The following is a 14,365-nucleotide window of genomic DNA, read 5'->3' on the forward strand; positions in this document are numbered from 1 at the left end:
GGATCGATTCAGGCATGCTTACAAAAGAGGAACGAAAAACTCGAGTGAAACTCGGACTCACTCAAAATGATCCTCAAACAACCCTAGAATGCCCTAGAAACATCCGGTAAGCGATCACTCATACCTAAAGTCAATATCATATGACCAAATTAAACATCGCACTAGAAAGCGAACGGTAGTGGAAGAGCAAATTCAAATCAGAGATCATGGCTCGGGACACATGGACGACATTACGCGTAATTATGTGATATCGGGTTTTCATCCACTAAAAATTTTCGGATAGGAGTATAAATGCCCATAATATATCAAGTCAGAATATGAATACAATTGTTTGGTGTTGTAACATAAGGAATTCGAGTGTTATGTTTGAAGATTTTATGAGGGGCGTTCATAAATTATGTCAGAAATTAGTATGCCATCCACATTATAAAATCTTGGACGCGCCCAACGGATAAGCGGTACGAGAATTAATATGTTGGTTATTTGATGAGGTTCGTTTTTCGTGGACGAACATGAATGCTGCTAACGGAACAAAAGGGAATCATACATTTGGACTCACTGAACGATGCATTGTTTTTGCTGTTGCTGGAGCAACAGCCGGCTTCTTTCAACAGCTGTTGAGTCGTTGACCGTCTCGTAGCTATATATGATCAGGGCGCTTATCACGACAAGTCGGTGCTTGGAAGGCTGTTGATGATCACGACTTTGGATGATTTTCGGATGAAGAGGAAATTCCTTGAACAACGTCTAGAGGGCTCTCGGGTTGGCTTCGGGGTAAAGGTCAATCAACCGAAGTTTCAATTCCGGATCGCGTTCGTTGCTGGCTGGGCGGTGGATTCTCGTGCAAGCTTCTGTAGACGAAATTTAGGCACGGCATGAATAATTAGCACAGCACGAGCACGGGTTTCTTTTATGCACGACGCAATGTAGTTACAAGCATTCACCTACCCTAACCCTAAGGGTCCAGCGCCGATTGACCGGCGCATAGGGCTGAGATAAAAGATCTCCCCTGCTGGCGATCCGGAGCCAGCGTCTTCACTTGCTGCCAGCCAAGGTTCTCGTCAACTGTGCGGATTTCAGCGGCTAGACTTCGCCGCCACGAGCTTTTGGGCCTGCCTTTTCTTCGATGCCCTTCTGGATTCCAGTCAAGCGCCTCTCTGCAAATCTCGTTTTCATCTCTTCGCAGCGTGTGCCCAATCCATCTCCACTTACGTTCTCGAATCTCGATTTCTAGCGCCTTTTGATGACACCGGCGATGAAGTTCAACGTTTGAGATCCATTTGCCAGGCCACCAAGCGCGGATGATGTTCCGCAGGCAGCGATTCATAAAAACTTGCAGTTTTCGCGTCGTCACCGCATATGTGCACCAAGTTTCACACCCGTACAGCAATAAGGATTTGACGTTCGAGTTGAAGATTCGGATCTTAGTTTGTAGAGAGATCTGGCGTGACCGCCAGATGTTTCGGAGACTCGCAAACGCAAATCGGGCTTTTCTGATCCGGGTTTCAATGTCCTCCTTGGTACCACCCTCAGGCGTAATCTGGCTACCAAGATACTGGAAGCACTCCACTGTCTCAACCTGTTGTCCAGCTACCACGAAACTGGAACGATTTTCTGTATTGATTTCCATCGACTTGGTCTTTCCGACATTGATTTTGAGACCTGCTGCCTTGGAGCTTTCGGTGAGGTCGTCGAGTTTGCTCTGCATGTCTTGTTGTGTTTGGGCGAGCAAAACAATATCGTTTGCCAGGTCAAGGTCGTTCAGTTGCTCCATGGTTGAAGGATTCCACGGCAATCCTCGGTTTGGTCTACAGTCAATCGATCCAGTCAAGATCTCATCCATTACGATGAGAAAAAGCAGCGGTGACAAAATACATCCTTGTCTCACTCCAGCAGTTACCGGGATTTGTTCGGACAAGACACCGTCGTGCAAGACCTTGCACGAAAATGCCTCGTACTGTGCTTCGATGAGATGGACTAGTTTCTCTGGGATCCCTCGTCGTCTAAGAGCAGCCCAGATGTTTTCGTGGTTCAGTCGGTCAAATGCTTTTTCGAAATCAACGAACACCAATAGAAGATAGTCCTGGAATTCTTTGATTTATTCCAGTATTGTTCGTAGCGTTGTGATGTGGTCCACACATGATCGTCCGGATCGGGATCCAGCTTGTTGCCGTCGGAGTGTAGCGTCGATTTTCTCCTGGATCCTGTTCAGGATCACTTTGCAGAGTACTTTGAGGGTTGTGCAGATCAAAGTTATGCCACGCCAGTTACCGCACTCTGTTAGGTCTCCTTTCTTTGGGACCTTTACGAGGATACCCTTCATCCAGTCGGCCGGGAATGTTGCAGTATCCCAAATGTCAGTGAAAAGACGGTGCAACATTTGTGCTGACAAGGCAGGGTCGGCTTTGAGCATTTCAGCAGGAATGCAATCGATTCCAGGCGCTTTGTTGGATTTCATGTCCTTGATTGCCGCTTCTATTTCAGCCAGCGAGGGCGCTTCCGAGTTGACGCCATTAATGCGACTTACTTTGGGCGCCTCGAGCTGCGGGTTCTGTTGGCCATTGCTATTTGTAACTCGGAAAAGTTGATCAAAATGCTCAGTCCAACGCTTGAGCTGATCTGTTCGATCTGTCAGCAGCTGACCTGCTCGGTTTTTCAGCGACATTCTTGCATTAGTCCTTGCACCACTGAGGCGGCGAGAAATATCATATAATAATCGGATATCTCCAATGGCGGCGGCTCTTTCTCCCTCTTCGGCTAGGCAGTTTGTCCAGGCTCTCTTGTCTCGTCTACAAGCTCGTTTAACTGCCTTTTCCAGCTCCGCATATCGTAAGCGGGCGGCTGCTTTGGCTGACCCGGTACATGCCTGCTCAATTCCGACTTTCGCTTTTCTCCGATCATCGATCATCCTCCAGGTTTCATCAGACATCCATTCACTTCTTCTTCCACGAACTTTACCGAGAGTACCATGGCTCGTCGTGATAAAGGCATTCTTGATTCCACACCACTGTTCTTCGACTGTTCCGTCTGTTGGCAATTCCGAGGCTCGGGATTCTAGCTGTTCAACGTATGCCCTTTTCACCTCTGGATTCTCCAACCGGCGGACGTCGTATCGACACCCGACTTTCTCCTCGCGCCGTTGGACACGCGCAACTCTCAGTCGTATCTCGCCAAGGACGAGGTGATGGTCAGATGCAATGTCTGCGCTTCGTTTGTTGCGGACATCAAGAAGGCTCCTTCTCCATTTTCGACTGATGCAGATGTGGTCAATTTGATTTTCTGTTCGGCCATCTCGGGATACCCAAGTGACATTATGTGCTGGTCGATGGGGGAAGAGCGATCCACCGATCACCACGTTGTTGTTGGCACAAAATTCTACAAACAGCTCTCCGTTTTCGCTCATCTGTCCTAGGCCATGGCGCCCCATGATGCGCTCAAAGTCCTGATTATCGGAGCCAATCTTTGCGTTGAAGTCGCCTAAGTGGATTTGAATGTCACCCTTCGAAATTATCTCAACCACGCTGTTCAATTGACTGTAAAACTGCTCTTTCTCCTGCAAATCGGCAACGTCAGTTGGCGCATAACACTGGACCATTGTAAGGTTTCTAACCCGTGTTCTGAATCTGGCTACGATTATTCTTTCGTTTATCGGTTCCCATCTTATGAGGGCCGCATGGGCCTGCGGGCTTAACAGGAAACCAACTCCACGCATTCACGCACTAAAAAAAAAGATCCGGCTTGAAGTAAAAGAATTTAATCTCCGAAATATGTGATCCCACATCACTTTTACCTCTACTATTTACTAATTTAAATCAAAAAACGGCGCAAGCAAACTACTCATATTAGGGCAAATGATCTCGGACGGAAGTACGTTATTTCCCGAACGGTCTTTAGAAAATTTTCGTGAAATTTACCATTCAAATAAGTCGCTCGTTTTCCGATGGTCTTTTGGGCTTTGTATGTCTCATCCCAACCCAAAGTGAGAGATCCAGACCATGATGAATCTAGTATGGTGGTCTCACATGCCAAATCGCACGTTCAGCCATATTGAAAAAAGTTTTGGCAGCTGGCTGAAGTGATTACGAAAAAGGGGGTCCAGGGATGCCAGGTGTTTGAGATACAAAATCATAGAAAAAAAAAAGTATATGTATGTCTTTGCATGTCGTAGACCAACGATCAAAAGATTTAAAAACAAATTGGGTTTTAGTTTATTTCCTTACACTCCTTACACTCCGCACTTTTCGAATGCTCCGAAATAGCTGTGATCAGAGCGTAAAAACTTCACCGTCATCAGTCATAAAACTGTGACTGTGAAAAAATTAAAGCAGTCGCATTTATAACAGACGCCTTCAAATGAGTAACCAAGCAAACAAACTTGCCTCAACCTTCAGTCAAATGAAGCGTCGGAAAATCATAGTCGCCGTCAGCCCGTCGTCGTCTTTTTGACTGTGACGGGATATTGTTTAGATTAAAAAAATCTAAGACGTCATCGAAAAGGACACGTTCATCATTAGTCATGCCATGCCATTAATGAAACTGAAACCCGTTACCGGGTTTCGGTTCAGATAGACATACAATCGAATGGAAACGTTTTCAACTAAGTTTCCGTTTTTGGAGATCAGTTCAGGGTAGTCAAGGCCCGGGATAAAATCGAACCAAACATCAACTATCTCAACCGAGGAGAACTCCGTAGGAACTAAAAAGGACAAATCGACCTTGCGGCTGTACGATCCTTCTTTTATTTGTGCTTTTTATTTAGCCTTTCAAAATGTTTAGTAGTATTATTTAAATCTGAATTTCATTTGTCCTCGATACTGGCAATTAGTCCAACAAGCTATCCATATACTCGAAATTTTTCGAATCATACACAAATGCTTTCAACCGACGCCGTCATCTTGCTTGATGACCGTCGTTTGAAAAATAACATGCGTCACGTGAACAGAAATCCATGACGATAGTCAAGCTTTTCCAGTCCCTTGAAGCATGACTGGTAGTCAAATGAGGTCTAAAACGTGATGGTGAAGGAAAATCAGCAACCACGTCAACTATGATGTTTGAAAAATTGATGCTCTGGCTGTGATTAACCATGATAATAGGAAGGATCTTTTAAGGGTGCACCAAACATTCATAATCCTGAATCGGATGTTACTTATCCGATCGATGGCATCAAGGTCGCTGTTCACCATCGAAGCGGCAGTCGAGGCTACATCATGCACTACCACACTGCCACCGATTCCCTCGTTCAAAAGGGCCAAAAACTCTATCTGGTTTTCCCAAATGATACCCATCAGATCCGGATTACTCGATTGGATCTTCTGGAGCAGCGATGGCAACAGACGGGGGTCTTCCTGAAGCAGCTGTTTCATTTCGATGAAGATCAGATGTTCCTGCAGAAAGGCTAGCCGCCTCTCGGACGATGGAATGTCATACCTCGTCATGTTACTATCCGATTCGATGACTTTCTGTTGAGAAAGACGGCTCCTGGAAGAAATAAGTGTTGAATAAGCATAAATCTATTATAAGTAATAGATAACACTAGTTTACAGCATTTTTGAACTCAGTAAACTGAAGGTCATTTCCAATGTGAAATCGGGCGCTGAATCCGAAAATGAAATTCAAAAAAATCTCAGTAGAACCGTTTTTGAGTTATGCTCCAAATATGAAATTTCGAAAAAATTAAAAAAGTTCTTGTACTTAGATTAAAATATCTCGGAGGGCATAACAGTTATTTGAAATCTCTTTTTTGCATATTGAAGGTGAATCAGTTTTCTATCGATCATCTGAATACTGTTTTTGCTTTTGACCAACAGTATTGTTGATATTAGTGACTTTATGAGAAAAAAAATTATAAAAAACGCATTTTTTTAGAGAAAATTTTGTTTCAACGAAAGTTTTAGACTCTATGGTAGCATTTAAAAAATCTGATTTTCTTTTGCGCTTAAATGTCAATTCAAAACAAAGATTTTAAGTGGTTTTTTATCAAAATCGGTTGAAAATTGAAGTAGTTACGGCTACTTTACCATAACTGTAATTTTTGCAGTTTTTAATAATTTAACGAACCGCAGTACACTTACCATAGTATAGGAAGAATGAAACATAATAAATCTCACTCGCTCCAAGTCAAAATTATTTATTAGCTTACCAGAAGGTCACATGCCAAGTTTCAGGAAGATCTGACCATAGAGAGGGGTTGCTTGAGTCTCAAACGTGAATAAAATTTTGAGGTATTTTGCCCGGAAGGAACGAAAAATACTGGTTTTTCATCAATAACTTTTTTCATCACTAGCTGATTGTTTTTTTTGGTTGATTTTCTTAAAGCCTAAGTTGAGACAAATATTTCACCTGAAGACTGTAACTCGATTGGATTTGAAACAGAAAAATTATTGCGGTTCAAAGATTGTATTTTGGTCGAAAATTGTCGTATAAAACGCCATGCGTAAAAAGTACTCATTGCGTGTTGGACAAAATTTGCGACCTTTGAACCGCAATAACTTTTCTGTTTTAAATCCAATCGAGTTACAGTCTTCAGGTGAAATATTTGTCTTAACTTAAGCTTTAATAAAATCAACCAAAAAAAACAATCAGCTAGTGATGAAAAAAGTTATTGATGAAAAACCAGTATTTTTCGTTCCTCCCAGGCAAAATACCTCAAAATTTTATTCAAGTTTGAGACTTAAGCAACCCCTCCCTATGGTCAGATCTTCCTGAAACTTGGCATGTGACCTTCTGGTAAGCTAATAAATAATTTTGACTTGGAGCGAGTGAGATTTATTATGTTTCATTCTTCCTATACTATGATAAGTGTACTGCGGTTCGTTAAATTATTAAAAACTGCAAAAATTACAGTTATGGTAAAGTAGCCATAACTTCTTCAATTTTCAACCGATTTTGATAAAAAACCACTTGAAATATTTGTTTTAAATTGACATTTCAGCGCAAAAGAAAATCAGATTTTTTAAATGCTACCATCAAGTCTAAAACTTTCGTTGAAACAAAATTTTCTCTAAAAAAATGCGTTTTTTATAATTTTTTTTCTCATAAAGTCACTAATATCAACAATACTGTTGGTCAAAAGCAAAAACAGTATTCAGATGATCGATAGGAAACTTATTCACCTTCAATATGCAAAAAAGAGATTTCAAATAACTGTTATGCCCTCCGAGATATTTTAATCTAAGTACAAGAACTTTTTTAATTTTTTCGAAATTTCATATTTGGAGCATAACTCAAAAACGGTTCTACTGAGATTTTTTTGAATTTCATTTTCGGATTCAGCGCCCGATTTCACATAAAAAATGTTGGTCAGTTGATCAAGTTCACGATTTTTTTAAAATTTTGTAAACTAGTGTAATTAATGTTACTCACTGCTACCGACAAAATTGGCACCGTCGTCTATTGGTTCAACGGAAGAAAAAACTTTAACAGCAATTTTCTTGAAACATGTCAAACAGTTCATATGACCTGTTCAAAATTGATCAAAATTTTTTTTTCTCAGTTTAATTTTGACAGTTCTCTTTGGTGTGTTTGGAGACATCTGGTGGCCCAGCCAAAAAACAAAAATTGGTTGAAAACAGAGGACTGAACCAGCTGTCAAATCGCATGCAAACGCAACGTACCAAATTTTTGGTACCAGAACGTCAGTGTGGTTCCCGAAATTAAACACTTCACCCCATAACAGACTCGAAATAGGGTGACATTTTGGTTGCCAAACGCATCTGTTGTTGTCATAGTGCAAATTTCTAATCAACTTTAACAAGGATTATACTGAAAACTCTGCATTTTGTGCCCAACCATAATTTATTAATGTCACCGAAGATCCCTTTGATTGACATTCCCGAGCCGCAGATATCATTTTAAGGATTATTAAAAAATTGACTCTCGTTGAAATTGTTGCAATGAAGACGGCCATGTTGCCCATATACGTGTTTCACTCGTTTCAATTTTCTTCTTCCTGTGGGTTTCTTGACTGAAAATTTGGTACGGAAATGTTTGCTTTCTTCAGCCCCTTGGTTGAAAACAGGGGGGTGACATTCCTATCCTTTGTCATTGATTTTGACAACCATCATAATTACGGGCCCACGAATTTGTGGGCCCATAACAAACCTGACATTTTGCTGTCAAGGAACCGGACTAGATGTCAAATTCTAGAGAATTATGAATGATTGCACACTAACACTACAATCATTCTGGTTCCTCATTGGTTGAAATTTTGACTTTTTAACTCTGTACTGCTTTGAGAGGAAAACACCAAAAACTTTTCTCGCGATGGATAGAAAAAAAGAAAAAGATTCTTGTTCGCAAGAAGAACCAGATTGCCACCTCCCTGGTTGAAAACGATCAGTGGAAATTTTACACAAGTTCCGTGGGCTAGCTTGTACGTCTGTTCTAGTATGTGCTATAAAGGGCATGACTTTCACCGATAAGGCCGATAAATCAAGTATGTATAACAATTTAAATTTTAATAATAACACAATTACATTTTTCAACAAATAACATCAAAATTCGACATTCTAAACCTCAGAAATTACTGAACCGAATTCTACAAATTCAGTTGTTTTTAATTGCCACAGGTAATGTGTTTAAAGTTGTACAGTAAGGTTGCCAGATTGCCCGGTTTAATTCGGGTTTGCCTTGATATTTGATACAAAATTTGGGAATAGTCCGAAAATCAAACAAAAAAAATAAATTTAGTTGTAATATTTTTTTTTATGTAGCCACAAATACAAACATTTTTGAGTAGTTTTTGCAAAAATAATCATGAAAGGTTTTTTCGAAGCCTAAAATACGATTTTAAATCTGTCCATGGATTTTGATGAAAAATTATTTCTTACAATTTTTTTTTATCTTGATTTTTGTGGAATTATTTTTTGGTTTTGACCAGATATACCCGGATATTTCCCGGATTTTTGGTCTTCGATTTAGAAATGAAATGCCCGGATTTTGCCTGGTTTTTATATAAAATTGCCCGGTTTGTCCGGCCCGGATACGTGGTGAAAAAATTCTGGCAACCTTAAAAGTACAGTAATGTTTCATTATAAAATGTATAACATTTTAGTTATACTTCTCAGAGTAGCACACTAGCGACAAGAAAGTTTTAGTATTTGGACCGTAATGTCTTTAATGGAAAAAATGACAACACTAACAAAAGTGACAAAAGAACAAATACGATAAGAATTACAAAACAGAAAAAAAATCAGAAAAAAGATAAATTTGTTATGTACTTTTATCATTTTTTGCCATTTTTTGTCAATTTTTGCATTTTTTATCGTAATAAGGAGTATTTTTAAAATTTTTGTCTATTTTTGTCCTTTGAGTTATTTTTGCTATTGTTGTCATTTTGTGACATTTTTCGTAATTTTGAAATATTTTGTAAAATGTTAATGTTTATAATTATTTATTGATAAACATGAAGCGGTAAATCAAATAATGATGAGAAATCTTAATTCAAATTTGCTAGTTCATGTGTTATGATAAGTAATTTCCAGAAAGGTCTCACACCCAGTCAATCAAACCATACAGTGATCAGCCTAAGAAATTGAAAAGTCTCATCAGCTGGTATTCAAGATACGTATTGATTTATCAAAATCTTCAGCTTCAGATATCAAATCGCGTACAAAACATGCGTCATCACAGTTTTCTGCACACGATTGACGAGCCATTTAACCTTTGCTCGATTTTGAGCTAATCCAAGTTTGGCACGCAAATACTATTATTAAATCTCAACAGTTGTAAAACTTTTCGGCACGATAAGCGTTAAAGCTGTTGTTGTAAATACGGTCCAGTCGTTGTTTTTTTTCACTGAATTTAGCTGGCGGTTTGATATAAATGTTAAAAGGGTGGTACAAAAAATTAATCTAAATGATGATGGATAAATAGTTTAAAACTCTAACTAAGAAAGCTTGTTTCAAATAAATTCTTTACTGTATTTGTATTGTTTTTATTTCAATATTTTCAATAGCTACTGAAATCAAATGAAATGAAAGTTGAAGCACCCTATGTTCAAAGGAATCTAAAAAATCCCCAAAAGTACACATAATAAACATTGGATTAAAAACATCGGCCGATCAGTCTAGACCTTTGGATCTCTTATCGTGTTCTCGATGAAAAATCTCTACGTCTTTCTATCTGTCGACAGAAACTTTGCACATTTTGTAAGACAACCCAAAAACAAATGTGCAGAGATTTTTATTTAAAGATAGCAGAAAACTCACTTATATTTGTTAGACCACTTTATGTGTTCCTTATTAAAGAGTGAGGTAAATTTTAATCACTGTACTACCAAGGCGTATGGACGTGAAAATCTTCCAATAAGTTTCTACTATATAAACAACAGAAGCAAAGGTAAAATTTAACTTAGTCGGAAAGTAGGAAAAGATGAATTACGCATTTTGGATTTCTTTGGTGGTAGCACTCATGTGCCAATCTGGTTTGGGTCATCCAGTGCCCGAGGAACCGAGGTGGGAGTTGATCCCCGATGGCAATGGGAACCTGAAAATGGTCAACCTCGCCGAGAACAGCCTGGCCGAGGATGATTCGGAAATTGTGCCACTGTTCAACCCGAACACGGACATCATCTATCGATTGTTCACCAGAAGCAATCCAACGAATCCTCAAATCTTGACTAATGCTGCTTCGATCCAGGCGAGTAACTTCAATCCAGCTCATCCGACTAGGTTCACGATCCACGGCTGGAGTAACGATGGGAGTCACTTCATGAACGCGGACATCCGGGATGCTTTCCTGCAAAGAGGAGACTTCAACGTGATCACTGTGGATTGGGGAGTTGGCGCTCAGCTGAGCTATATCCAGGCTCGGGGTAATGTTGGACCAGCCGGAGCAGGTGTTTCGGGCTTCATTGATATTCTTCGAGGGGCCACCGGAATTTCCAGGGATAGCATCTACTTGATTGGATTCAGTTTGGGAGCACATGTGGCTGGTAATGCCGGAAAAGGTCAGAACGGAGAAATCAATACTGTGATAGCATTGGATCCAGCTGGACCACTCTTTAGCGTCGGTCAGGATACTGCTGTCCAGGCATCCGATGGTAGATACGTGGAAACCATCATGACCAATGCTGGACTTCTGGGTCATTCCGAGCCGATGGGACAATCTAACTTCTATCCCAACGGGGGACGAACTCAACCCGGTTGTGGAGCAGATGTTGGAGGAAGCTGTGCTCACGATAGAGCACCATTGTTCTACGCTGAATCTGTTCGATCTGCGACTCCATTCCGATCGACCCGATGCTCCAGCCATAACGACATCGTCAGCGGACAGTGCATTCCAAGTGGCCCCGATGCCAACATGGGAGGTCAACCATCCAACTTTGGACGTGGAGTAAACGGCATTTACTTCCTGACGACGAATGACGCATCACCTTTCGCTAGAGGATAAATAAAATAGGAACACATAGATTGTTGTTGTTATTGTTCGTTTCGTGATGACTGAGCCCTTATCGAATCGGACCAACAAAATAAATCTTTATCAAAACTTCGCGTGAGCCGTCGGGTTTGGGTTAGTCCGAAATTATTTTCAACCATATCGATAAGATTGAAATATCTATAAAGCAACGCGATTAAATCCCAGCTTAATTAGTCGAACGATATTCGCCATGAAATTCGCATTGCTCGTAGCTTCGATTAGCTGTGCGGTTGCACTGGGTAAGTTAATCTTTGGAAATACATCTACCTATACATCACGTCTAATCATTTCAAACCTTCAGGCTATGCCCTACCGGTGGAAGCCAAACCATGGGCCCTGATCCCGGATGGTGCGGGGAACATGCACATGGTAAACATTGAACCAGCGAGCGTACCCACGGGTGTTGATGAGGTCGAACCCCATTTTGATCCGCTGTCGGAAGTTGTGTTCCGTCTGCATACCCGCCGTAACCCCGTCCACCCTCAACTGATCCAATGGAATGACCACGGGTCGATCCAGAACTCAAACTTCGATCCCAGCCACCCGACTCGGTTCCTGATCCACGGATGGGTTGAAGGTCAGGACGCCACGTTGCACTGGGTCATCAAGGACCACTACCTGCGAGTGGGTGACTTCAACGTTATCAATGTAGATTGGGGTGCAGGTGCTCAGACCATCAACTACGCCGCTGCTCGTAATCGTGTCGCTGGAGTCGGTATGGTTGTGGCCCGTGTGATTCAGGCAATCCAGGCTGCAACCGGACAGCACATTGACCTGATTAACGTGATCGGATTCAGTTTGGGAGCCCATGCTGCTGGTAATGCTGGCAAACAAATGAACGGTCAACTTCCAGCCGTTATTGCTCTGGATCCTGCTGGTCCCCTATTCTCGTTCGGACAGGTCGACATTTTCCATCACACTGATGCCCGTTACACCGAAGCTATCTACACCAACGCTGGTCTACTGGCCTTCAACAACCCTCTGGCCGATGCCAACTTCTATCCCAACGGAGGTCGCTCGCAGCCGGGTTGTACCCTGGACGTTGCCGGAGTTTGTGCTCACAACCGTGTCAATGAACTGTTTGCCGAATCCGTTTCGACCGATAATGGATTCAACTCGATGCGCTGTTTGAACCACGATGAAATTCTGTCTGGCCGTTGCACTCCCACGGGACCGTACGCCAAGATGGGTGGTGAGCCTTCGAATCATGGTCGTGGTGTTGAGGGTGTTTTCTACTTGAGAACTAACTCTGCATGGCCATTCGCTAGAGGTTGATCAATACAGGATTGTTTTTTTTCTCTTTTTTGTTTAATAAATATGTTTTTGAAAACTCCAGTCAACAGTTGTATGATATCCTCAGTTATTCCTAGAAATTGCAGCACTGTTTTCGCTGCTTAAAAACATCACTTTTAGGTTTTTAATCATAACATATTTTGTTGTATTTTTTTTATCACGAACGTAAGTTTTGGAACTTTCAGAACAAAAATATTAAAAAGTGTTTTATATTAACTACCTGCGACTACATTCTATCATATTTCGATCACTATTTCATTAAGTAGGTAACCCTTTTTAAACTTTGTAACGTCACGCTGGAATGAGTCCAAATAAATTTAAGTCACCACAAGTTTACCTGCAAACCTTGAGCCCGAACGAAAAACGAGAAGAGAACGCGCAACATGCCTGAAGCAAGGTGAAAAATATTCGGTTTTCTGACTTTTACGGTTAGTAGGCGTGGAGAGCGCGGTGAAGTGGGGTGATGCTCGCTATCTTTGTTTACAAACTAGGAGTGTGCTAAAATAAAAGGCAAGCTGAGGTCTCTGCTGTTCTATGGATTAGAGATAAACATCCGCAGCAAAGCAATCAAAATGGCTGATTCTGGAATTGAACAGATCGAATAACCTTTTATTTACCCCCCTTGGCCTGAAATTTGTTTGCAGAAAACCATAAGGTACAAAAGGGGGATTTGATCCCATTTTTTTTTGTTTTCATCAAATATACCTTCTTGGAAAATTTAACAATTCATCTTTTTTTTACAGTTACGATTTTCCTAATATGTTAACTGTTAACACATTAAGGACCGCGAAGAAATCTTAGTCCAAAGACACCAAATTTTGGCATGCTCTATCTCAGAACCGACTGGACCGAATCCTACAAATTTTGCATTTTTGTGTTAGCGAAAGTGTTGTACGAAGTTCTGAAAAATGAATTGTCTTCATAAAATGTTTTAAATTTGAGTTATGCTTCTCAGTGAAGCGCATTTGCGCCAAGCAAAAAAAAAAACGAGATTAATCGTACATGTTCTGCAATGTGTTAACTCTGGGGACACCCATATTAGCCCATGTTTAATATTAGGAACACGTTGTGTCAAATTAGAATACACAGAAATTTTTTTTAACTATTACGTGTCACTGAAAACTGCAACCTTTAAAATAAATCGCCTGTAATTAACAAAACCTGTAATTTTAAATTGTTTTCCTTGAAAGTTAACGAAGATTCATTTATTATTACAGCAAATGTCCTGTAAAAAAGTTGTACAATAAAAATTAAATGTCACGTAATCATGTTTTCGACCTGTAAAATTACGGTAAATGTCCTGCTTCTTTTTGTTTCAGAACCTTTGCGTAATTTTACAGGAAATAATTTGTGCTGTGTATAGCGAAATTTTGCACGATTTTGGAAATAAATTTGAATTTCAGTTTTCTAGATAAATTCAATCTTTTAATACTGGAGGAGTAGGCGATGCCTTTTGTCAATCGCACGTGTTTTTCTGTCCTTTCTCGAAAAATTTCGAAAAATGTTAAATATTACATCGTAAAATAGATTAGAATATGTCAATAAGTGTTTTGAAGTGATGGCTGGAATGAAATGTATAAGTGTCTACCGAATGATCCGTGAATCCCCGGCGAAATAAGTACAATTTAATAAAATCAGTTGCCAAACGGGT

At 40.5% G+C, this 14,365-nt stretch overlaps 2 protein-coding genes across 2 annotated transcripts; both read left to right on the forward strand.

Annotated features, from left to right (window-relative positions):
- The first annotated feature begins 10,364 nt into the window (after positions 1 to 10,364).
- Positions 10,365 to 11,397, forward strand: LOC129745519 (pancreatic triacylglycerol lipase-like). Its single transcript, XM_055738629.1, has one exon. It carries the CDS (start codon positions 10,375 to 10,377, stop codon positions 11,392 to 11,394), a length of 1,020 nt encoding a protein of 339 aa, XP_055594604.1. The 5' UTR covers positions 10,365 to 10,374; the 3' UTR covers positions 11,395 to 11,397.
- Positions 11,398 to 11,560: 163 nt separating this feature from the next.
- LOC129748871 (pancreatic triacylglycerol lipase-like) lies at positions 11,561 to 12,756 on the forward strand. Its single transcript, XM_055743637.1, has 2 exons — positions 11,561 to 11,660; positions 11,723 to 12,756. Exons 1-2 carry the CDS (start codon positions 11,612 to 11,614, stop codon positions 12,694 to 12,696), a joined length of 1,023 nt encoding a protein of 340 aa, XP_055599612.1. The 5' UTR covers positions 11,561 to 11,611; the 3' UTR covers positions 12,697 to 12,756.
- Positions 12,757 to 14,365: the final 1,609 nt, after the last annotated feature.

The sequence above is a fragment of the Uranotaenia lowii genome, chromosome 2 (assembly GCF_029784155.1).
Source record: "Uranotaenia lowii strain MFRU-FL chromosome 2, ASM2978415v1, whole genome shotgun sequence".
Taxonomy (NCBI): domain Eukaryota; kingdom Metazoa; phylum Arthropoda; class Insecta; order Diptera; family Culicidae; genus Uranotaenia; species Uranotaenia lowii.

Bases quoted from the DNA above. Each gene is read 5' to 3' on its own strand.
- LOC129745519 (XM_055738629.1), top strand. From the start codon at position 10,375: ATGAATTACGCATTTTGGATTTCTTTGGTGGTAGCACTCATGTGCCAA.
- LOC129748871 (XM_055743637.1), top strand. From the start codon at position 11,612: ATGAAATTCGCATTGCTCGTAGCTTCGATTAGCTGTGCGGTTGCACTG. The intron at 11,661-11,722 runs GTAAGTTAATCT...TCAAACCTTCAG, and splicing joins TAGCTGTGCGGTTGCACTGG to GCTATGCCCTACCGGTGGAA.